This window comes from Bufo bufo, chromosome 2 (assembly GCF_905171765.1).
Source record: "Bufo bufo chromosome 2, aBufBuf1.1, whole genome shotgun sequence".
Taxonomy (NCBI): Eukaryota; Metazoa; Chordata; class Amphibia; order Anura; family Bufonidae; genus Bufo; species Bufo bufo.
In genome coordinates, this window is record NC_053390.1 from 528,983,737 (window position 1) to 529,008,258 (window position 24,522).

Consider the following 24,522-nt stretch of genomic DNA (forward strand, 5'->3'; position numbering starts at 1 on the left):
GCAATAATCAAAGCAAAAGGTGGCTACTTTGAAGAACCTAGAATATGACATATTTTCAGTTGTTTCACACTTGTTTGTTATGTATATAATTCCACATGTGTTAATTCATAGTTTTGATGCCTTCAGTGTGAATCTACAATTTTCATAGTCATGAAAATAAAGAAAACTCTTTGAATGAGAAGGTGTGTCCAAACTTTTGGTCTGTACTGTACCTACGAGCCAGTTCAGAAGATTAAAGCGAAATTGCACAGGAGAACTAAAATTTGAGCAGGAAGCTGAGCTCCTAACAAATCGACTGGTAGAAAGGGAATATCCACTGAAAGTCATTGATAGGTCCCTTGAAAAAGTGAGGAAGATGGAAAGGAAAGATTTTTTCGTGAAGAAGAAGGCCCCAATAGATGAAGACACCCCCAAACTTATTTTACCGTTTAATTCCCAGTATCGTACAGTAGAAAAAATCATCAAAAGACATTGGAATTATTTATTAAAGGATAAAATCATAGGGACTTATCTCCGCGACACCCCGAATATTGTGTATACCAAAGCAACAAATTTAGCGGGGAAAGTGGCACCAACAGTGAAGAACACTATAACGAAAGCAGGAGGAGATTGGCTATACACAAAAGGATTTTTTAGATGTGGGAGGTGTGCCAATTGTAAAATCACTAAGTTCCACAAGAAGAGGGAAAAGGTACAGTCCACTACTAATTCATTCACTCTTAGCATTAGGGACTGTCTCACCTGTGACACAATGGATGTGATATACCTGCTACAATGCGGGTGTAACAAACAATATATAGGAAGAACCAAGAGAACTCTCAAAAAGAGAGTATCGGAACATATAGCCAACATCAAAAAGGGCTATGAGGCACACTCACTCTCGAAACATTTTAAACTGGTACATGGGTGTGACCCCTCAGGATTAATGTTTACAGCTATTGAGAAAGTAAAGAGACCGTGGAGGGGGGGAAATCATGTTGCACACATGTCCAGACAGGAGTCAAGAAGCATTTTTGAGTTCGAGACCATGATACCGGGGGGTTTGAATGCCGAGTTGGAGCTATTTGGTTTCCTGTGAAGTGGGGGGAGACCTGTTGGGGATGGGACATCGGAGTCTGGCCGTGCTACCGACACTCCCTACATGTCTCCCTCCGCTGTTCATCCCCTTCACATTGGATGCCATCCCACTCGACAATCAAGTGCCCTCCCTTGCCCATTTACAAACACACCCTCGCCTTATTTTGGATATAAAGCCTTTTTGATATAGACTCCTTCTAATAAACAGTCCAAACATCTGTGAATAAAATATATTTTTTCCTCCATGAAGGATTATCTTCTATAATGAATTGCCACTAATGTTGCTCTAATGTCTATAGGGTAAAAAATCCTCTTTATGATGAATCGCCACCAATGTCATTATAATGGTCTACGTATATACAGTCAGGTCCATAAATATTGGGACATCAACACAATTCTAACATTTTTGGCTCTATACACCACCACAATGGATTTGAAATAAAATTAACAAGATGTGCTTTAACTGCAGACTGTCCACTTTAATTTTAGGGTATTTACATCCAAATCAGATGAACGGTGTAGGAATTACAACAGTTTGTATATGTGCCTCCCACTTTTTAAGGGACCAAAAGTAATGGGACAATTGGCTTCTCGGCTGTTCCATGGCCAGGTGTGTGTTATTCCCTCATTATCCCAATTACAATGAGCAGATAAAAGGCCCAGAGTTAATTTCAAGTATGACATTTGCATTTGGGATCTGTTGCTGTCAACTCTCAAGATGAGATCCAAAGAGCTGTTAATATCAGTGAAGCAAGCCATCATTGGGCTGAAAAAACAACTTTGGTAGCTGCTGCAGAAATCCGCCCCCTCGCCGTGTTGATTGACAGGGCCAGCCGGGATCTCCTCCTCCGGCCGGCCCTGTCAGTAATTCAAAAATCGCGCGCCTCGCGTCATTCGGCGCAGGCGCTCTGAGATGAGGAGGCTCGTATCCTCAGCACTCCCTCAGTGCGCCTGCGCCGATGACGTCTTCTCTTTCGGTGATATAAATATACTGCTAAGGGTTCCAGTCCGGACTTTGGATGTGAACCATCTATATGGTTGATTGACAGGCAACAGCCTATAAAAAACCGGAACTAATGCTCATTACTGATATCCACTGAAGAAGGGGGTTTTTAGGATAAGTTCATTTTATTTTATTCCATTTTATGCCATTTATGGAATTGTATTTTAGAGTCTATAGTATTTTTTAATAAAAATGTATTTCCCTCCAATTGGGTCATTTTAACTCTTCATGTGATCCCATATGTAGAGAGTGCCCCTCCCATCTCTTTTTCCCACAGGGATTTCTACAAATTCCTACAAATCAGATCTTTTCTGAAAGGGAGGGAGGGCAAGTCCCTACAATTCCCGCAGATAGTTAAAAGATTTCTGCATGACAGGTTCCCGAAAAGGGGAGGCATCTCTCTCTTTTACGATCTTCTGAGTCGGTGAAATGAGTGGACAAAACCGTCCCCCATGGAAGCATGGGAAAAAGACCTTGATCAAACGTTTTCTAAAGAACAATGGCATGCAGCCTTCAGAATAGTCACCTTCTCTTTCAGATGTGTGACACACCAAGAGGCAATTTTTAAAACTAGCCTAAGATGGTACTTTACCCCGAATAGACTAAACCTGATGTTTCCCTCTGTCACTCTGGACTGCTGGAGATTATGTGGACACAGGGGGTCCCTCCTCCATATCCTATGGTCTTGCCCCAAGGTTTCCCATCTATGGAGTAGTGTGCAGCACCTACTGGCCACCCTTATGCCTACACTCCCCCCTCTATCGCCCGAACTGGCACTTCTGTTCATCGGAATAGACACCATAGACAGTAACTGTAGGACTGTATTGGCTCATATACTTATGGCAACCAAATTAACAATCACCAAGCATTGGAAGGACCCTAATACCCCTCCCCTACAGGAGGTGATTTCTCTAGTAAATTCCACCTGTATGCATGAAAAAATGTCTCATACTGGCACTCTATCCCTAAAAAAATTCCGGCCCGCATGGTCAGTTTGGATTTCTAGTCAGTGGTATGTGTGCTAACAAATTTCCGAAGATAGACCCAGAGTACCCATAGATCATAGGCCCTCCTTTGAGGACACTATTGGTTTCGAGCTGCGATTCCGGTTAGTAAGACACCTGGTAGCCTTGTGTTCCGTGGTGTAATAGAGGCTTGTATTATTACTTGAACGATAACTGATAATAATTTGGCTATTGAATAACTATTGTTTAGGCGCTATTACGCCCTGCATGTGATATTGTAACATTACTTTTTGGAGATAATCACTAAAAACTTTGTGATTAAAAAAAAGTTCCATTATAGGCTTTAATTTACCTAATGTGCAAATGTGAGAAACCTTAGTGATACCTCTCTGACTCCAATAACTATTTTCATTTAACCCAAAAAATTCCATTAAGTTTTTATTATCCCAAAGAGGGGTGTAGTGTAACGCTTGTGTAGCCTTCAAAATTGCTCTAATCTTGTTCCAAACTTTCTGAAGCATCTTACTTATAGGACAAGTGGTTCTCCTATCCCCCAAATGGGGATATGCCCTTCACAGGGCCATTATAATCTCCAGTAAGGTATGGAACAAGATTATTCTCCCCAGTGTTCATACACCATTGTATTTGTGAACATAAAATAATATCCCTGAAGATATGGTAAGGCGAGACCTCCATCAGCTTCAGCAAACCACAAAAATCTTTGTTTAATTTGAACCCTTTTTCTGCCCTATATCAGATCATTAATATGTTTCTCCAGCAAATTAAAAAGGGCATCCTTGATCCAAATGGGGCTGGCGGCCATCACATAAAGTATCAAAGGGAGCAGAATCATTTTAGATTGTGAAAGAGGTTATTTCTGCCAAGTCCTGATCTTCTCTTTGATTTTATTTATCGTGGGGGTGACATTTAACCTGGTATAGCATTGTAATTTCGTGCCGATTTTAATCCCTAAATAATTTAAGTGGTCCGATGGAGACAATACCCGCACTTTAATATCTTTATGTGGGACACTCCGATTCAGAGGAAGGAGTACGGATTTGGACCAGTTAATTTCATATCCCGCCAATTCACTGTATTCGTCATTTATCTGGATGACCCGGGGTACAACTCTCCACCCGGCATTTAAGTATATTAGTACATCATCCGCATATAGACTAATCTTGTCTTTTGCCCCTCTTCCCCCGAACCCCTCTATCCCGTCTTCCGATCTAACTCTACAGGCAAGGGGCTCCACAAAGATTGCGAAGAGTAAGGGGGAGAGGGGGCAACCCTGCCGAGTGCCACGCTGTAAATAAATGGCTGGTGAGCACACCCCATTAATATCTATTCTGGCAATAGGTTGACAATACAATAGCCAAGTCAAATCAATAAAACTGTTACCCAGGTCCATCCGCTCCATTATCTGCCAGAGGAAGGACCACTCCACCCCGTCAAAGGCCTTCGCATATTGGCCTGAATTTGCCGTCCAGGGATACACCCTGTCTGGCCTGCATGTACCAAACTGTTTATTACTCTTTTCAATCGATTCACCAGCAGTTTTGCTAATATCTTTTAATCCATGTTAAGTAGCTATATGGGTCTATACAATCCAATATCATTCCCATCTTTACCTTTTTTCAAAATTAAAGTAACTACTGCTTCCGTTAACGATGACGGCAGTCTCCCAGGTGTTCGGGACTCATTTAGGCACATATTTAGTTGAATAAGACTCCCTGTGGGCAAAGTTTCACATGATGTGAGAATAAATATACCTGCTCTGAAAGACTCCTGAGTCTGTAACACCACTAAGGCTAGTTTCACATATGCGGCAGGGAACTCTGGCCGGTAGATAACAGCTAGCCACAGTCCTCCAAATACGGCTTTGCCGAATACCTTTGCCTTCATGTCGGATCCCATTTTGACTATAATAGGGTCCATCAGAGATCCAGCCACTGTCCGGCAAATATGCAGAGAATAGGCCAGACAAAAAACGTTGTACGCGGCTGCAGGTGTGAAAGAAGCGTAAGCAAGCAGGTTGAAGACCAAGGAGCATTCCAAACACATCAGGGACAAAGTGTGCATTAATCAGAGATTCCACAAAGACACCAATGATAACATTGAAGGAGCTCCAGAGATCCACAGCAGAGGTGGAAGTATCTGTCTATAGGACCACGGTAAGAGTGGGGCATTATGGAAGAGTGGCCAGAAAAAAAGCCATTGTTTAAAGAGAACGTAAAAAAAAACCATATATGGTGTTTGCCGTACAGCATGTAGCTGACACCCCAAACACATGGAAGAAGGTACTTTGGTCTGAAGAGACTAAAACTGAACTTCTTAGTCATCATGGGAAACGCTATGCATGGCGAAAATCCAACACTTCCAATAATCCCAAGAACACCATTCCTACAGTAAAGCATGATGCTGGATGCATTATGCTGAGGATGCTTTTTATTGGCAGGGAATCAGAAACTGGCCAGGATTTATGGAAAGATCCATGGCAGTAAATTTAGGACAATTCCTGAATTTCTGATCCTGTTTCAGTCTGCCAGAGATTTGAGGCTGGGATGGAGGTTCATCTTCCAGCATATCACTAAAGCTACAATGGAGTGGTTTAATGGGAAACCTTTGAGGGTACGGCCACGCAGTCAGGTTTCTGCATGTAGTTTTAGAAGCCAAAATCAGGAGTGGATCATAAAAGTGAAAATATAAAGGACATTCACTTCTGGAATTCACTTCTGGTATTGGCTTCCAAATCTGCATCAGAAAACCTGACCATGTCGTCGTACCCTAAATGCCTTGCAATGGCCTAGTCAAAGCCCAGTTCTCAATACAATTGAGAATCTGTGGCTTGAATTAAAGACTGTTGTACACCAGCACAACCATCTAACTCAGAGTTGGATAAGGTCTGTCTAGAATAATTCGCAAAAATCCCAGTGTCTACATGTACTTAATGAAAACAGGCATACCCCAAAAGACTAGCATCTGTATTGACTTTCAGGGAATGAATACCTATGCACATTAACCCTTTATTGGTAGGATACATAATAAAATAATTTTTGTGTAGCATTTGTGGTAATGTGTTCAGTAAAGTGCATGGTAGAGGTATGGTGGGGGTTGTATCTCACCCAGTTTTTCAGTTTAACTGGGTGAGAACTGAAATCCAGAAATGGTATGGCTTCAGCAAGGCATAGTTGCTGGAGCTCTTTTTTATTTAAAGTTGTATGGGCTGGATTTCTTTGGACTGGGAGACAGGTTGGTAGTGGGAGTCTTCCAGTCCACACCCCAGTCCATTACAGGTTCCCTGGCCCCAGGTGAGGCCTGCTGGATTAATCAAGCTGGGATAAATCAACCCTCTATGTATGAGTCTGGGGGAGAGGAAGTGGCCCTAGAGAGAGGGAAGCCTGAGACTTGTGTGGTCACAGCCAGGTGGGCTGCTAGATCGTGGTGCTTAGAGAAGCCGGATCTCTCCCCTGGACTTATGTTTGGTGAGCTAACCTGCTAAGGGTTGGAGCCTGAGACCCTGTGGGTAAACTGCGCTTTAGAGGTGAGTCAGGGAGAAGGCCTCTGTATTAGCTAGGGCCCAGACGGGCAGGTATTTATTTTGGTTTGGATTTATGTTTGAGCTGGTGCTAAAGTGCCAAAATAAAGCACCATTTGGACTTGAACCCCGTTGTCAGAGGAGAAGTCTGTGATTGCGACCCCCTGTGAGACAGCGATCCCTTACACATTTAACAAACTTGTACAGTATATAGGCAAAAGAACATCCTTAATTTTATACAGGCATACTATAACCCCTCACACTGGTGAATATTATGATTTATTTTTATTATTCTATTGTATCTTTACATGTATTGTTTAATTGCCACAAATACAGTATATTTAGTGATGTCAAACATTTATGATTATTGACTTGTATACCTCACATAACCTTTTTTCTATTATTCCATAGCTCACTCTCTCACACAAGGTATGAATACATCATTATAATGATTTTTCCTACATATGTAACATACAAGTTGCTCCTCAGGCTACAATATTACCATACTATTTCATTTCAGGACGACAATTATGAGTTGAGAATATTGTAATTTGAGACCATAATTTTATGGATAACTAGTACTTAGTAACGAAGCCCTAATATGTCATCCCAAAATAAGAAAAATATTGAAATTAACCTCCTAAGGGCGAGTTTACATTATGGTTATTTTTCTGTTCTTACTGATCCAGTAAAAAAAAGGATCCTGTGCATCAGTTATACACATTTGGCATCCATTTGAGCCATTCCGTCAGAGATCCATTATTTTAGATGGGAAAAAAAAGTCCTGCATGCACATTAAAATTGGAAAAACCTTCCTGAAAATGTCACTTTTTATTGTAGAATTTTAATATATGCCTGAAGTAAATATTGTTGGCACACAATTGCATTTAGAATTTTTGAATTTTTTCTTCTACAATTTTTTCTTGATTTTGCAGGTTTTGTAGGTTATATTTAGGAGCCATTTTGGGGTACATATAGTGTATTAAATAACGTTTATTATTTTAACATTATTTTGTGGAATTTATTTATGGTGTTATCTGTGTGGTATAAGTAACATGATCACTTTATTCTGTGGGTCAATACAAATATGATAATGCCAAATGTATATATTTTTTAAAAGTTTTTCTTTCCTCCTGCAGGCTGTCAGGTCCCCCAACTGCACCCCCTCCTCCTCCAGACTGAAATGGGGAGTCCTGCTTTAACCCCTCATATCTCAGGATTGGTAGCAGCTAGAGATATGGGCCTGGTGCTGTTTGAAAACTAACATTCCAAGACCAGAAATCGGGCTCACAGTGAATGCAGCTGAAAGTGAATGCAAAAGCAGATTTCACTTTCACTTCTGACCCGATTTCTAACACCTATACCTCCCAATGTAGTGGAGATAATGCTGTGAGTCTTGTTTGAAAGCTTGGAATGCCGGTTTTCAAACAAGGCATGTCATATATGTAGCGGTTACCAATCCATAGATAGGAGCAGCTAAAGCATCCATTTGAGCCATTTCCCAAAAGGGTGCTATTAAAAACTACAACTTGTCCTGCAAAATAAACAAGCCATCATATGGCTACATAGAATGAAAAAAATAAAACTTTTAATAGAAAAAATTGCAAAAATAAAATCCCTTCCACATATTTGGTATTGTCATGTCTGTAACGACCTGCACTACACAATTATCATGTAATTTATCTGTATGGTGAACACCATAAAAAAGCCAGGATAGCTGCTTTTTGCTTATTTTCCACACAAAGAAACCAAATATAAAGTGATCAAAAAGTGTTATGTACTCCAAAATAATACCAACGAAAACTACAAGTCGTCCCATAAAAATCCAGCTCTCATACAGCTCCGTAGAAAAATAAATAAAAGCGTTATGGGTCTTGGGATGCGGCAATGTAAAAACATTTCTTTTCCCCCCTTTTTTTTATTATACAAAAGTAGTAAAACATAAAAAGAAAACTAATAAATAAATCCAATCCCCCTCCCAGAAAGAGTTAATAATAGTTAATCATTAAGTTATGTGTACCCCAAAAGGGTGCCATTAAAAACTACAACTTGCCCCACAAAAAACCTCATACGGCTACATAGAATGAAAAATAAAAAAGTTATATATCTTGGAAGGGTGATAAGTACTGTTTGTGGGATAACCCCTTTAATCTTGGCTTTGTCACATGGCTCCCAAATATGGCACCCATAGACTCCATATTCTTCTCATTTTACATGAAGGCACACACAGAGGTTTTTTGTTTCTCAGATTCTGACACTGCTGTGTGCATGAATCTTTCTATATTAATTTGTAACTTGATTTATAGACTAATAAAGATTTTAGAAATACTGCTGGATTTAACAGTCTTAATTTCTTTGCACAGCAGGTTCAGTGGCACCAGCTGGAACAGGTATGCCTCATCTTTATCTGAACTGCAGAAAAATATTGTAAAATACCTATTTTTAGGTCTGCAACAAAAATGCCTATGCACAGAAAGATAATTCAGAGATAACTCAATCCAACTATTCTGTGTGATATAGTAATAACACTTTAGGGAGAGAGTTATCATTATACCATATCTAGATATGTAGGCCCTGATCAACCTTTAAACAGATTTGGAGCCTTGCACTACACTCAAAAATTGGTGCTACACACTGATGATGTGTCAGTCTTAAATGCCAAATATTCCCTGGACAACTGACAACAAAAGTAAAAGGGGCTGTTTGTTTAATATTGATTACCTATCAATATCTAACAGCTGACCAGTGGGGGTCCAACTCCTTTTACCCCCCACTGGTCAGCTGTTTGAAAAGACCGTAGCACTCTGTAAGCCCTGCAGCCTCTACCTAAGCCAGTGACATCACATTTATCAGTCAGATAGCCTAGGCAGAGCTCAGTCCCATTCAAGTGAATGGGCCTGAAATGCAATACCAGGCAGAGCTGCTTACCGATGGATTGGTAAGCTGTGAGGAGGCTGTGGCGCACCTCTTCAAACAGCTGATTGATGGGGTTGCTGGGTGTCGGAACCCACCCATCAGGTATTGCTGACTTAGGCCTCCTGCACACGACCGTATGGATTTTTCCGTACTTTGAGGTCCGTTTATCATGGATCCGTTTTTCCGTTTTTTGTTTCAGTAGAGTTTCCGCTTCTGTTCCATTTTGCCGTTCCATTTTTCAGTTTGGTTTCCGTTTGTGATCTGTTTTTTGAGGATCGCAAACGGAAACATACAATAATGTTTAAACAGTAAGTACATAAAAAAATTGTGCTGGGCATAACATTTTCAATAGATGGTTCCACAAAAAGGGAACGGATACGGAAGACATACGGATGCATTCCGTTTTTTTTGTGGACCCATTGACTTGAATGGAGCCACGGATCGTTATTTGCGGGCAATAATAGGACATGTTCTATGTTTGAACGGCGTACCTTCAGTTTTTTTTGCGGATCCATTGAAATGAATGGTTCCGTATACGGTCCGTATACGGAACGCAAAAAACAAAATGTAAACGGAAAAAATAAGTTTGCCTCCTACACACTAACATTTTTTTTTCCGTTTACATTCCATTTTTTGCGTTCCATATACGGAACCATTCATTTCAATGGAGCATGCCTGGGCTCTTACATGCATCCATTTTACTGACCATTCTACTGACCTAATCAACATTGAAGATAAAGTACAAGAAATGACAAACAGCTGGAAGAAAAAGAGGTAGAAATGTTACCAAAGATGACCCCTTCAAGCAATGGTATATATTTCTAGTATCTATATACTCTGTTTCACAGCTTTCAAATCAGCAGTGTTAATACAACGGTGGTACCGCCGCTATGTTGCCCAGTTGGAAGTAAGGAGGAGGTGCACCTGGAGTATCTTCCAATCAATAGAATACACAGGAGAGCAGGACCAAATCAAGGTAATGTTCTGTATTACAAGAAATAAAGTAATTTCATATTTAGTTAATCACTTCCCTGCTGCCGAATGAATATATACAGCAGAAGTAGAGTCTATATATATGGTGCTTGCTCAGGAGCTGAGCAGGCCCTATAGCCGCTGAGTGCCTGCTGTTTTACACAGCAGACATCCAGAGCTAATGTCTGTGATCGTCGATAATGCCGATCACAGACATTTACCCCCTCAGATGCGCTGTTTAATTGTGTTCACAGCATCTGAGAGGCTTTTCCCTAGGAGCACTGCACTCCCAGGGCCCAAACGGCTCCTCTCATTCTCTGTGGTAGCCTCAGTCCCTCTGAAGGATCCCAGGCTACCACAGCAATAGTTCCTATGGAGCTCTGCCTGTGACAAGGCTCCAAAGGAACACATCAAATCTCCCAGGAGCAAAATAAGAAAAAAATATTTTTCATCAGACCTCAATTCAGACCCCCATATAAGATCCTCAGATCAGACCCCCATATCAGATCCTCAGATCAGACCCCCATATCAGATCCTCAAATCATACCCCCATATAAGTCCTCAGATCAGACCCCCATATCAGGACCTCACATCAGATCCCCATATCAGATCCTCAGATCATACCTCCACATCAGGACTTCAGATAAGACCCCTGTATCAGAACTCCACGTCAGACCCCCGTATCAGACCTCCATGTCAGACGCCCAGCAGACCTCCCGCCAAACCCACATATCAAAAACAAACCAGACAGCTCACGATCCTCTAGTTACGCTGCTCGGGAAGGGGCAACCCCCATCAAACAATTCAAAAAATAATCCCAGCAGACGTCTTCATTTTTAATCCATGATATTCTTTTATTCCATAGCAAAATTACAGGACGCGTTTTGGCCCGTCCAGCCTTCCTCAACTGCATAATACTAAATAACACCATATAAGATTATATAGACACCTAATCACCATCACCTAATCATGACATCATCAATTAATCAGCAGGAAATAGCTTAAATATGTGACAGAATGCATTCATCTTACTACTGTATAATCCATGTCCATCAAAAGGAAACACAGTCCTCCAATTTATGTTCGCGATATCATAGTCTGTAAGAAAATACATTCCCATTAAAAATATGTTAAAAACACATCACCTCATAATCCCTATTTAAGCCTCTAGGTTGCAAGGTATCAATAGTATGGATCCAAAAGGCTTCCCTTCTGAGCAACAGTTTTTTTAAATCACCTCCCCTTCTTGGCTGATGCACCCGTTCTATCACCTGATACTTTAACTGTGCAATTGAATGTTTTTGAGTGTGAAAATGGTAAGGTATAGGTAATAGGAGATTCTTCTTGCGTATAGTGGACTTGTGTTTGCTAATACGATCTTTCACCATCTGCATTGTCTCCCCTATGTATAACAGGCCACAAGGGCACTTTATCAAATATATTACATTTGTAGTATCGCACGTATTGTAACCCTTGATCTTATAGGGTTTCCCTGTATGTGGATGATAGAAACATTGGCCCTTCTGTACATTACTGCATTGCCATGGTTTTTTGTATCCCTTCTTTTTTTTTTGTACTACCAATATCCACATGCACCAATTGGTCCCTTAAATTGGGGCTATGCTCATTGCAAATAAGTGGTGGAATTTGAATTCTTCCACAGCTGGATATGATTTTCCCAGGAGATGCCAGTGTTTACGCACTATGTTATCAAAATGGTGATTATAAGGGTGGTACTTATGCACAAACGCTATACGGTTGTTCTTTTTTCTCGGAGCAGATGGAAAAACTGATTTTTACAAAGGGGCTACCCTGAGAAAGTATTGTCAGAAGTTGAAAATAATATGGAGGTTCCATTTGCCCCGAGAAAAAAGAACAACCGTAAAGCGTTTGTGCATAAGTACCACCCTTATAATCACGTGTCCTGTAATTTTGCTATGGAATAAAAGAATATCATGGATTGAAAATGAAGACGTCTGTTGGGATTATTTTTTGAAACCCACATATCCGACCGCAGATCAGACCTTAAAATAAATACATTAACTTACCTCTCTTCGCGCCCTGATCTTCTCTGAACCCGCACGGCACTGTCACCTGACTTATAAGATGCGCTGAGATTCCCCCCCGCCCCTCCCCCCCCCCCCCCCCCCCCCACACACACACACACACACACACTTTTGAGGGAAAAAGAGTGTGTCTTATAAAGTGAAAAAAAACTGTTTTTATCCCATACGGTTAATGACGCATCGGAGAAAAAATCCAAAATGGCTGATTCAGTTTTTTTTTGTCACCTCATCTCCCAAAAACAAAATCTAATAAAAAAATTATTATACACATTCATACATACTCCAAAATGGCTTAATAGGCACAAAAAAAGTTATGGGGGTCAGAATATGGTGATGCAAATAACAAATAAACACCCAGGACCGTTGGTGATCAGCTCTTTGAGAAGGCACCGGCACTCATGGTAGCGCCATGGCCTTTTCTCAGCTCCCCAAGCACAGCGCTGTCAGCGTACAGTGGATGTACTTGGCATCACAGCTCAGCCCCTTTCACTTCAATGGGGCTGAGCTGTGCCTAGGCCATGTGACAGATGAATGTGACGCATATGGTCTAGGCTAAGCTGTGAGAAGGCTGCAACCCTACTGTGAGCGCCGGTGCCTTCTCAAACAGCTAATTGGCAGGGGTCCCGGGTGTCGGATCCCCACCGATCAGTATAAAAGTCTTGGAAAACCTCTAAGTATTAAAACACAAGAAAAACTATATGAATGCAGTAGCATTGTATTCATACTGGCCCATAGGATGCAGTGAACATATCCTTCTTACCGAATATGGAGCGCTATAAAAAGGAAACCCATAAACTGTGGTGCAATTGCATTTTTTTTTCAATTCCACCCCATTTGGATTTTTTTCCAGCTTCCTGCTACAGTGTAAGCAATATTAAATGAAGCCATTAGAAAGTACAACTTATGCCGCAGAGAACAAGCCCCCATATGTGTATGTGAATAAAAAAAAAAAAAAAGTTATAGCTCTGGGAAGGCAGGGAGTAAAAAACAAAAACGAAAAATGGCAAAATTGCTTGATACTGTTGTTAAAGTGAATAACTCTTTAACTCTAAGGCCCCTTTCACACGGGCGAGTTTTCCGCGCGGGTGCAATGCGTGAGGTGAACGCATTGCACCCGCACTGAATCCGGACCCATTCATTTATATGGGGCTGTGCACATGAGCGGTGATTTTCACACATCACTTGTGCGTTGCGTGAAAATCGCAGCAAGCTGTATTTTGTGCGTTTTTCACGCAACGCAGGCCCCTTAGAAGTGAATGGGACTGCGTGAAAATCGCAAGCATCCGCAAGCAAGTGCGGATGCGGTGCGATTTTCACGCACGGTTGCTAGGAGACGATTGGGATGGAGACCCGATCATTATTATTTTCCCTTATAACATGGTTATAAGGGAAAATAATAGCATTCTTAATACAGAATGCATAGTACAATAGCTCTGGAGGGGTTAAAAATTTTTTAATAAAATTTAACTCACCTTAATCCACTTGTTCACGCAGCCGGCATCTCTTCTGTCTTCTTTCTTCAGGACCTGGGTAAAGGACCTGTAATGACGTCACTGCACTCATCACATGGTCCATCACATGATCCATCACCATGGTAAAAGATCATGTGATGGACCATGTGATGTGCAAAAAAAGGGGGTTAGTCAGCACCTCCCAGTGCGCAGGTGCACGCTGCCATGGCAAAGAGCTAGAGGAAAAAAAGAGACAATGCAGCAGCACTCTGCAAATCAGACAAAGTACAACAATGCTTACAAAAATTATGGTGCTAATACTACGCTTATTTATAAAAGCGAGATGCTTGGACAATGCATTTTGTACAAAACCATCTAAGCCCGTCTGCCGAACGTCAAGGCGATCTCTGTTAGACAGGTCCTAACACTAAATACTACCTGTTATGCGCCATAATGACCGCCATAAAATTCAGGGAGTGTTGGACCCACATGCATGTTGGATCCACTCTGCCTTTTTCCATTTTTTGTGCCAAAATGGCCTCTATTACAAGGGATGCAGGTACCAACATGCATGCTGAGCCCACTCTATACCCTTCCTTTCCTCTAGGTCTTTGCCAGCGTATCTGGCAGCAATATATATTTTTAGCGCAACCTGCGCTAAATAGCTTGCAATTGTTTGACCCTGTTTAACCTGTGCGCATACTAAAAATATCTTTGACATCCAGTGTACTTTTTCCGTACACAGTGTCCACTGCGGACAGTTACATTACCTGCGCTACATCTCCTAACGTTTGTGCAGCCTAAAAATATCTGTGACATCCAGTGTACTTTTTCCGTAGACGCTGCAGACAGCAACATTATCTGCGCTACATCTCCTGTTTAACGTGTACGCATACTAAAAATAACTGTGACATCCAGTGTACTTTTTCCGTAGACGCTGCGGACAGCAACATTATCTGCGCTACATCTCCTGTTTAACGTGTACGCATACTAAAAATATCTGTGACATCCAGTGTACTTTTTCTGTAGACGCTGCGGACAGCGACATTATCTACGCTACATCTCCTGTTTAACATGTGCGCATACAAAAAATATCTGTGACATCCAGTTTACTTTTTCCGTAGACGCTGCGGACAGTAACATTATCTGCGCTACATCTCCTTTTTAACGTGTCCGCATACTAAAAATATCTGTGACTTCCAGTGTACTTTTTCCGTAGACGGTGTCCACTGCGGACAGTTACATTACCTGGGCTACATCTCCTGTATAACGTTTGCGCATCCTAAAAATATCTGTGACATCCAATTTACTTTTTCCGTTAACATTGCGGACAGCGACATTATCTGCGCTACATCTCCTGTTTAACGTGTGCGCATACTAAAAATATCTGACATCCAGTGTACTTTTTCCATAGACGCTGCGGACAGCGACATTATCTGTGCTACATCTGCAGAATAACATTTGCGCATCCTAAAAATATCCATGACATCCAGTGTACTTTTTCCGTAGACCCTGCGGACAGCTACATTATCTGCCCTACATCTCCTGTTTAACGTGTGCGCATACTAAAAATATCTGACATCCAGTGTCCTTTTTCCTTAGACAGTGTCCGCTGCGGACAGTTACATTACCTGCGCTACATCTCCTGTATAACATTTGCGTTTTTTCCGTAAACGCTGGGGACAGTGACATTAGCTGCGCTACATCTCTTATATAACGTTTCCGCATCCCAAATATCTGTGACATTGACTGTAATTTATTTGCGCATACACTTTAAAAAACTGTGCTACTGTACGTGTGACATACTTGCAAGCATATATACCATTTAATATGATGAAGGCGAGCAGTAAGGGACGGGGAAGTGGCCATGCTGCTGATGGAGCACGCAGAGGCCGTGACCCTGGGCGCGGTGAAACTGTGCCTGCTGGCAGAGCACAAGAAACACACTCATCCACGATACCTAGATTCATGTCCCAGTTTGCAGGGCGGCGCAGGACACCACTCCCGAAGTCAGACCAGTGCGAGCAGGTGGTCGGTTGGATTGCAGCAGATAATGCTTCCAGTCGGTTAAGCACCACCCTGTCTTCCACAAAGTCCAGTCTCAGTAGCCAAGAGTCTGGTCAACAGAATCCTCACCCTGATCCTCCTTCCTCCCACCATGGAGAGTCTTTGCAAACAAGTGATCGCACACTCGAAAGTAGCTCTTTTCAGCGGCATTCCTTAATTTGGGCCTCTCACCAAGCCCGCTTAAAGAGGGACATGAGGAGATCTTGTGCCCTGATTCCCAAACTTTTGAGCATCCACAGTCAGAAGAAGATGGCGGTGGGGAACGGCAATTAGTGTTTCTCGAGGTGGATAATGATGATAAGACACAGTTGTCAATAAGTCAACGGCAATTAGTGTCTCAAGAGGTTGATGATGAGGATGAGACACAGTTGTCAATAAGTGAGTTTGTTGTTAGGTAAACAAGTCAGGAGGATGACCAGAATGAGGAAGTGGAAGAGGAAGTGGTGGAGGATGAAATCACTGACCCAACCTGGGAAGGTGGCAAGCCGAGCTAGGACAGCAGTACAGAGGGGAAGGGATCCGCAGCACTGCAACAGGATGGAAGAGGCAGTGGAGTGGCAAAAGGGAGAAGGCGGGCCACACCTAACAGGTCAGCAACTGTTCCCCGGAGCACCCCCTTGCGGTAATCCCCTTGCCAAGGAGTAGGTGTTCCGTAGTCTGGCGCTTTTTTTATGAAAGTGCGGACGATAAAAGAATTGTCATTTGCAACCTGTACTGTACCAAAATGAGCAGGGAGGGGCGTGAACACTAGCAACCTCACCACCACCAGCATGATCCGCCACATGGCATCAAAGCACCCTAATAGGTGGGACTAATGCCTGGGTCCACAATCACTGCCCCCTCTTCCCTTTTGTTACGTGCTGGCCAATCCCCTGTCCAAGACGCAGGTCCGGATGCCTCCCACCCTGCACCTGGACCTTCACAACCACAATCAGCTAGCACATCCACTTTTGTGTCCCAGCGCAGCGTACAGATGTCCATACCCCAGGCCTTTGAACGAAAGCGCAAATACCCAACCACCCACCCACAGGCCATAGCACTAAATGTGCACCTTTACAAATTGCTGACCCTGGAAATGTTGCCATTTAGGCTTGTGGACACTGAGGCTTTCCGCAGCCTGATGGCGGAGGCCATTCCTCGTTACTCAGTCCCCAGCTGCCACTATTTTGCCCGGTGTGCCTTCCCCTCCTTACACCAGCATGTGTCCCGTAACATCACCCATGCCCAGACCAATGCAATTATTGGGAAGGTCCACTTAATGACTGACACATGGACAAGTGCTTGTGGCCAGGGACGCTCCATTTCCCTGATGGCACACTGGATGAACATTGTGGAGGCCGGGAGCGAGTCAGACCCTGGGGTGGCACAGGTGCTACCGACGCCAAGGATTGTGGGCCCTACCTCCATCAGGATTTCCGCCACCACCTACATTAGTGGCTGCAACCCCCCCTTTTCCTCCTCCATCTCCACCTCTGAATTGTCATTGCAGCACCAATCAGCCATCAGTCAGTAGCTGGAGGCAGTGTAGCACTGCAGTGGGGAAGCGGCAACAGGCCGTGCTGAAACTTATTTGCTTAGGTGACAAACAGCACACCGCTGCATAGCTGTGGCAGGGTATAAGGGACCAGACTGAGCTGTGGCTCTGGTCACTCAACCTACAACCAGGCATGGTTGTGTCTGATAATGGCCGTAACCTGGTGGCGGCTTTGGAGCTCGGCAAGCTCACACTCACCATGCCTAGCCCACGTGTTAAACTTAGTGGTTCAGCGGTTTCTCAAAACCTACCCCAATTTGCCTGAGGTACTGGTGAAGGTGCATCGCATGTGTGCCCATTTCCGAAAGTCATCTACAGCTGCCGCCTGTCTGGCAGCGCTGCAGCAGCACTTGCAATTGCCAGCTTACCGACTGTTGTGCGACATGAGCACGAGCTGGAACTCCACGTTCCACATGTTGGCCAGGCTTTGTGAGCAGCAGAGGGCAGTAGTGGAATATCAGCTGCAACATGGTCTTCACCTTTCCAATCAGCTTCCGCTCTTCACAAGCGACGAGTGGGCATGGATGTCTGACCTCTGTGAGGTTTTACGCAACTTTAAGGAATCAACATAGATGGTGAGCGGCGATGCCGCTGTTATCAGCGTAAACATCCCACTTCTGTGTCTACTGAAACGCTCGCTGCTCACAATGAAGGCGGATGCTTTGCATGAGGTGGAAATGGGGGAAGCCCGTACACAGGGTGATAGTCAGACCACCCTCCGTTCGTCTTCTCAGCGCGAATTGGATGATGATGATGAGGAGGAGGAGGAGCAGGAGACGGTTGCCTCCGCTACAGAGGGTAGTACCCATAGCAGGTTTATTTCATCTGTTCAGTGTGGATGGGCCGAAGAGGAGGAAGAGGATGAGGAGATTGAGAGTCATCCTCCTGATAAGAACAGCAAAGTCTTGTCTGTTGGGACTCTGGCACACATGCCTGACTTTACGTTATGCTGCCTTTCCCGTGACAGTCGCGTTATACGCATTTTGGCCAACACCGATTAGTGGTTGTTCACCCTTCTCGACCCCCGCTACAAAGAGAACTTCTCATCTCTCATTCCTGTGGTGGAGAGGATTAGCAAAATGGTGCAATACCAGAAGGTCCTTGTGGAAAAATTTCTAGCTGACAATGCTGGCCGCAGAGTACGTAGTTCCTTGGGCAACCGAGAAGGGGAGACAAGAGGAACACACAGTAGTTCCAGCAGAGGCAGGGCAACACTCTCCAAGGCCTGGGACAGTTTTATGACACCCCGCCAGCACCCTCACCCTGATGCGCGGCCTACTGTCACAAGGAGGGAAAAATGTTGGAAGGTGGTGAAGGAGTATGTAGCAATGATCCCTCTGTGCCTTACAACTATTGGGTGTCCAAGCTGGACATGTGGCACGAACTGGCGCTCTACGCCTTGGAGGTGCTGGCCTGCCCTGCCGCCAGCGTTTTGTCAGAGTGGGTATTTAGTGCTGCTGGGGGCATAATAACTGATAAGCGCATCTGCCTGTCAACTGAAAATGCTGACTGGTTGACTCTTATCAAAATGAACAAGGCCTGGATTGCCCCTGATTTCTCTACTCTACCAGAGGAAACCGGCTGAACATAAAGACACTTTAAGGCTCCATTCAGACGTCCGTGTGTGTTTTGCGGATCCACGTATCCGCAAAACACGAACACCGGCAATATGCATTCCACATTTTGCGGACCGCACATCGCCTGCACTAATAGAATATGCCTATTCTTGTCCGCAATTGCAGACAAGAATAGGACATGTTCTATTTTTTTCGGGAATGGAAATGCGGACCCGGAAGTGCCGGTCCGCATTTCCGGATCTGGGCAGCACATTGTGCAGCCCCATAGAAATGAATGGGTCCGCAATTCCGTTCCACAAAATGCGGAACGGAATTGCGGACGTGTGAATGGAGCCTAAATGTGGCTTTTATGGTGTATTAAATACACTGTATTCCCATGCACCCCTCCCACAACAAAAAAGGGTATATGGTTCAGTCTTCCTTTTGTTGTCCTCCTCCTCCATCATATCAACATGCTTATTAGGCTGCCCTCGCTCCTAATGTTTTAGAGGGTCAGTTCAGCAGCATGCCCTCAACCATAATTTTTTCGATGGTCAGCTCAGCAGCAGGCCGTCACCCATAATTTTTTCCATGGTCAGATCTGCAGCAGGCACTCGCCCCTAATGTTTTATAGAGTTAGTTCAGCAGCAGACCCTCAACCATAATTTTTTCGATGGTCAGCTCAGCAGCAGGCCCTCGCCCATAATTTTTCCCATGGTCAGATTAGCAGCAGGCACTCGCTCCTAATGTTTTAGATGGTCAGCTCAGCAGCAGGCCCTCGCCCCTAATGTTTTAGATGGTCAGCTCAGCAGCAGGCCCTCGCCCCTAATGTTTTAGATGGTCAGCTCAGCAGCAGGCCCTCGCCTCTAATGTTTTAGATGGTCATCTCAGCAGCAGGCCCCCGCCCCTAATGTTTTAAATGGTCAGCTCAGCAGCAGGCCCTCGCCCCTAATGTTTTAGAGAGTCAGCTTAGCAGCAGACCCTCGCCCCTAATGTTTTAGATGGTTAGCTCAGCAGCAGACCCTCGCCCCTAATGTTTGAGAGGGTCACCAGCAGGCCCTTGCTCCTAATGTTTTTGAGGGTCACCAGCAGGCCATCAATCATAATTTTTCAAGGGTGTGCATGATACCCTCCTTTATGTGTAATAAAGGGTGTATTGGAGTGCCGGTTCCTTGTAATTTTTGGCAGCCCTTTCACAGTGCATAGGCTTTATGAATGTAGGAGTCCCACTACCTGAACAGTTGTACCACAATGTGAATGAGGCCCTTCTTTATGTGATATACAGGTTGTATCGGAGTGCCTCCAAGTAAATATACAGGAAAGAATGTTTCCTAACAATTTTTCCTCTAAAATAGATTTTATCTTCTGTTTTGTGCGTATTATTGTCAGTCTCTAAAATTGGCGTACTACTCGGACATCATTGCTCTCAGCAGCGACCTGGGAGTCCAAGATGCATTCAGACATCCCCCCAATGCTGTTCCCGAACCATTTCAGTGGTGTTTCCATCAATTTCTGACCTTTTCATGTGAACTAGACACCTTCCCCTCTTCAGAGCAAGGGGTGCCTGGTTTAATGCTCGGGTTCTCCCATTGACTTCCATTGTGCTTGGGTGCTCCGTAGAGCACCCGAGCATCCCGAGGTGTTCTACTCGAGCACCCGAGCACTTTGGTGCTTGATCAACACTAGTTTTGATGCGTTTTTCACCCGCGTGATAAAAAACTGAAGGTTTACAAACAACATCTCTTAGCAACCATCAGTGAGAAACTCATTGCATCCTCACTTGCTTGCGGATGCAATGCGTTTTTCACTGAAGCCCCATTCCCTTCTATGGGGTCAAGGCTGCGTGAAAAACGCAGAATATAGAACATGCTGCATTTTTCATGCAATGCAGAACTGATGCGTGAAAAAAAAACACTCATGTACACAGACCCATTGAAATAAATGGGTCAGGATTCAGTGCGGGTGCTATACGCTTACGTCACGCATTGCACCCGCGCGGAAAACTCGCTCATGTGAAAGGAGCCTTACTTATCGGTAAGCTATAATAATGCTTTGAAGATTTCCAGGTATGATTCATTTAGTAAGCTTTAATCCTGTCAACAATTTACTTCTGAACCTGGATTACCGGAGGAGATCTTTAGAGTCAGACTGTTTCATATTTGTAATGATACTTCTTCTCAATACCAAAGGCTAAAATTAGGACGGTTTAGAGCCTGTATGCAGTGGGGAAAGCGACCAATAGTCTCATCAATTAAAATGTTTGCTAAAGGGAAGAAGCAGGTCTATTCTGGGCATGCTCAGACTGTCCGACAGGGAAACAGGTGAATCCCACAGTGAGCCTCTAAGCAAGGTTGGGCCCCCAGTATCCCACCCCTTGCACAAGTGGCACAAGGCACAGTAAATAGACTGCGCTACATACAAATAGCATCTCAACCAGCCTATGAGTCCATAAAAAACTGGGTAGACATTCAGCTTATTATTCAGGTGGTGGAAAACACTTCTAGGCACAAAGGCAGGCCAGCCAGTATATCTTCTTTCCCCAGGGACCTACAGTTGTGTTCAAAATAATAGCAGTGTGTTTAAAAAAAGTTAATAAAGCTCAAAATCCTTCTAATAGCTTTTATTTACATACACACAAATGCATTGGGAACACTACACATTCTATTCCAAATCAAAACATGAAGAAAAATATATCAAATTTGTGTTGTTCCTCTAAAAAAAAATTAAGAAAAGAAAAGAAAATAGCAGTGTTTGTATTCTTCTTTACAAACTCAAACATTCACTATATAAACTGAAAAATGTTTGAAGATTTTGCTTTCCTTTGAATCACTTAACTAATATTTAGTTGTATGACCAGTGTTTCTGAGAACTGTTGTACATCTGTGTTGCATGGAGTCAACCAACTTCTGGCCCCTGTGAACAGGTATTCCAGCCCAGGATGATTGGACTACATTCCACAGTTCTTCTCTATTTCTTGTTTTTGCCTCAGAAACTGCATTTTTGATGTCACCTGTAGGAAGGCACAGGGGTCTGTCATTGATGGAAGGTACGTGTCACCGAGGTTCCTGGCCTCGGTGAGATAAGAACCGGTAATTTTGTGTGTCAGCGGCAGCTAGTGCTCGCTGACACTGTTGTACTTAGTATGGCTGTAAAGCCAATCCGGGCCGGTTCTTATTGGGAGCAACCAAAGAGCAGGGTGCGTGGCTGTTCCCCACATCCAGGCCAGGTTTTGGGTTGGGGTTTAAAAACCCAGCCAGCAGCTCAGCTGGGTATGGTGTGATTCTCCAAGTGCTACTGGAGCTGTGGAATCTCTGTGTTTTGGAGCTGAGGAGACCCGCCACGCTGCCAGGCTGAGAGCCGCATGAGAGCCGCCTGCTGTGGACTGCCAGGTGATTTGTGGAATCTTGCTGTGTGAATTAACACCAAGACCCTGTGAAGTGTTGTTTTTCCTTTTCTGCTTGTTTTGGTGTGAATAAACGCTGAACTTTTGTTTTTCAACCGTGGTCTTGCCTCTGTGTTGCGTCCGCTTACCCTGCCTACCAGAGCAAATCCCTACAATTAGTGGAGGATGCGGGCAATCGCAGTGAGGCTGGCGTGAACGCCGAAGTATTTTTGGTTTGCATTTTTGGGCACAGTTGTATGTCATTTATTAAACCAGCTAAATTCAAACCTGTGGCTCACAACAAAATGGAGGCTGTTGTGAAATGGAGGCTAATTTGCAGCAGCGAGAGACCAACCTGCAGCAGAGAGAGGCTAACAAAGCAGCAGCAAGAGACCAACCAGTTGCTGCTACAACAAATTATGGCTTTGCAAACAGCAGGAGCAACCCCAAGTGTCCATGATGCCCGGAAAGCAGTCCGTGCAGCGATCCCTAAGATGACACCCACAGATGACATCGAGACCTACCTGGCGATATATGAGAAAGTGGCCATCAGGGAAAGGCTGCCCCAGGACCAGCGGGCTGAGGTCGTTGCTCCTTTTCTGGCGTCAGAATCTCAGCGGGTGTATTTCGATTTGCCGGACGATCAAGCGGCCGACTACCCAAAGGTAAAGGTGGAGATTTTGGCAAGACTAGGGGTGAATGTGCTGGTCCGGGCCCAGCGGGTGCATCAGTGGGAGTTCAACCCGGCTGAGCCCGTGAGACCCCAGTATTATAACCTGCTCAACCTGTTGCAAAAGTGGCTACAACCTGACGTGCTGAGCCCTACTGCTATGCTGGACCGGTTGTTAGCAGACAGGTTCTGGAGGGCTCTGCCACCCCTCTCCAGCAATGGATTGGCCAGGTCTCTCCAGGTAATGTGCTGGAGATGGTCAACCTGGTGGAATGCTATAAGGCTACCCGGAACTTACAGGGGGGTTCTTTTGGGAGGGGGGCACTCAAATCCCAAATCCCTCCACCCCGGACCCAGCGATTGGTGCCCACCAAACCTGCCCAGGATGTAACCCCTGTGGACCCCGCTCCAATATCTGCTGGCGGTGTCGGGAGCCTGGCCAGGTTCAAGAGAATTGTCCACAGCAGGGGGAACCCATGGACACGAACTATGGCTTCCGTCAATCATTGTATGCCAGGAAACTGTGTGCTGTGGGTGCTTCAGAGTCTCTGAACCACCTGTGCCAGATGGAGGTGGGAGACACTCCAGCGGAGGCTCTGTTGGACTCAGGGAGTCTGGTGACCCTGGTAAGGGCTTCCCTGGTACGCTCCGCTGAGTACACCGGCCGTAAGGTCGGAGTCATGTGTATACATGGAGACTTAAAAAACTACCCCACTGCTATGGTGTCTCTGTCCAAGGTTTCCAGTAGGTGGACCCACGAGGTTGCTGTCGCAACCAACCTTTACTATGAACTTATAATAGGGAGAGACTTCCCGGGCTTCCCGGCACTGTGGCCGGCTACAAGAGTGACTGATACCCATGTGACAGGGGTAACCCTAGAAGAGTGGCCCGGCTCAGGGGGGAGACCTGAACCCTGGGAACCTGAGTCTGAAGGGCCAGCGGTAGGGGTGACTGCCACTTCAGTAGAAGAAGGGGAAACAACCCAGCTAAGTGTAATGGTGGGAGACATGGAGGACTTGCCGCTAGGGGCCTCATAATTTTGGTACTGCACAACACCGGGATCCAACCTTATCCCGAGCCTGGGAAAATGTACTAATAAAAGATGGTGAACCACAACAACCAGGGGCAGAGTCGGTGTTCCCCCGTTTTGTGGATCATCAGGATATGTTGTATAGGGTATATCAGCTGCTAGGGGAATCCATTGAACAGTTAGTGGTGCCCCAGGCTTATCACAAACTCGTGTTAGAGTTAGCCCACCAGCATGTTCTCGGGGGTCATCTGGGAATGCAGAAAACACAGGAGCGGATACTACAACAGTACTGGCC

At 44.4% G+C, this 24,522-nt stretch overlaps 1 protein-coding gene across 1 annotated transcript in view; it reads left to right on the forward strand.

Moving 5' to 3' along the window:
• The window catches only part of PPEF2 (protein phosphatase with EF-hand domain 2), a 110,432-nt gene that overhangs the window by 28,047 nt on the left and 57,863 nt on the right, over positions 1 to 24,522 (forward strand). The window contains exons 3-5 of the mRNA XM_040420455.1: positions 6,995 to 7,012; positions 8,947 to 8,973; positions 10,348 to 10,475. Of these exons, the coding sequence (XP_040276389.1) occupies positions 6,995 to 7,012; positions 8,947 to 8,973; positions 10,348 to 10,475 (173 nt within the window). The remainder of the gene's footprint in view (positions 1 to 6,994; positions 7,013 to 8,946; positions 8,974 to 10,347; positions 10,476 to 24,522) is intronic.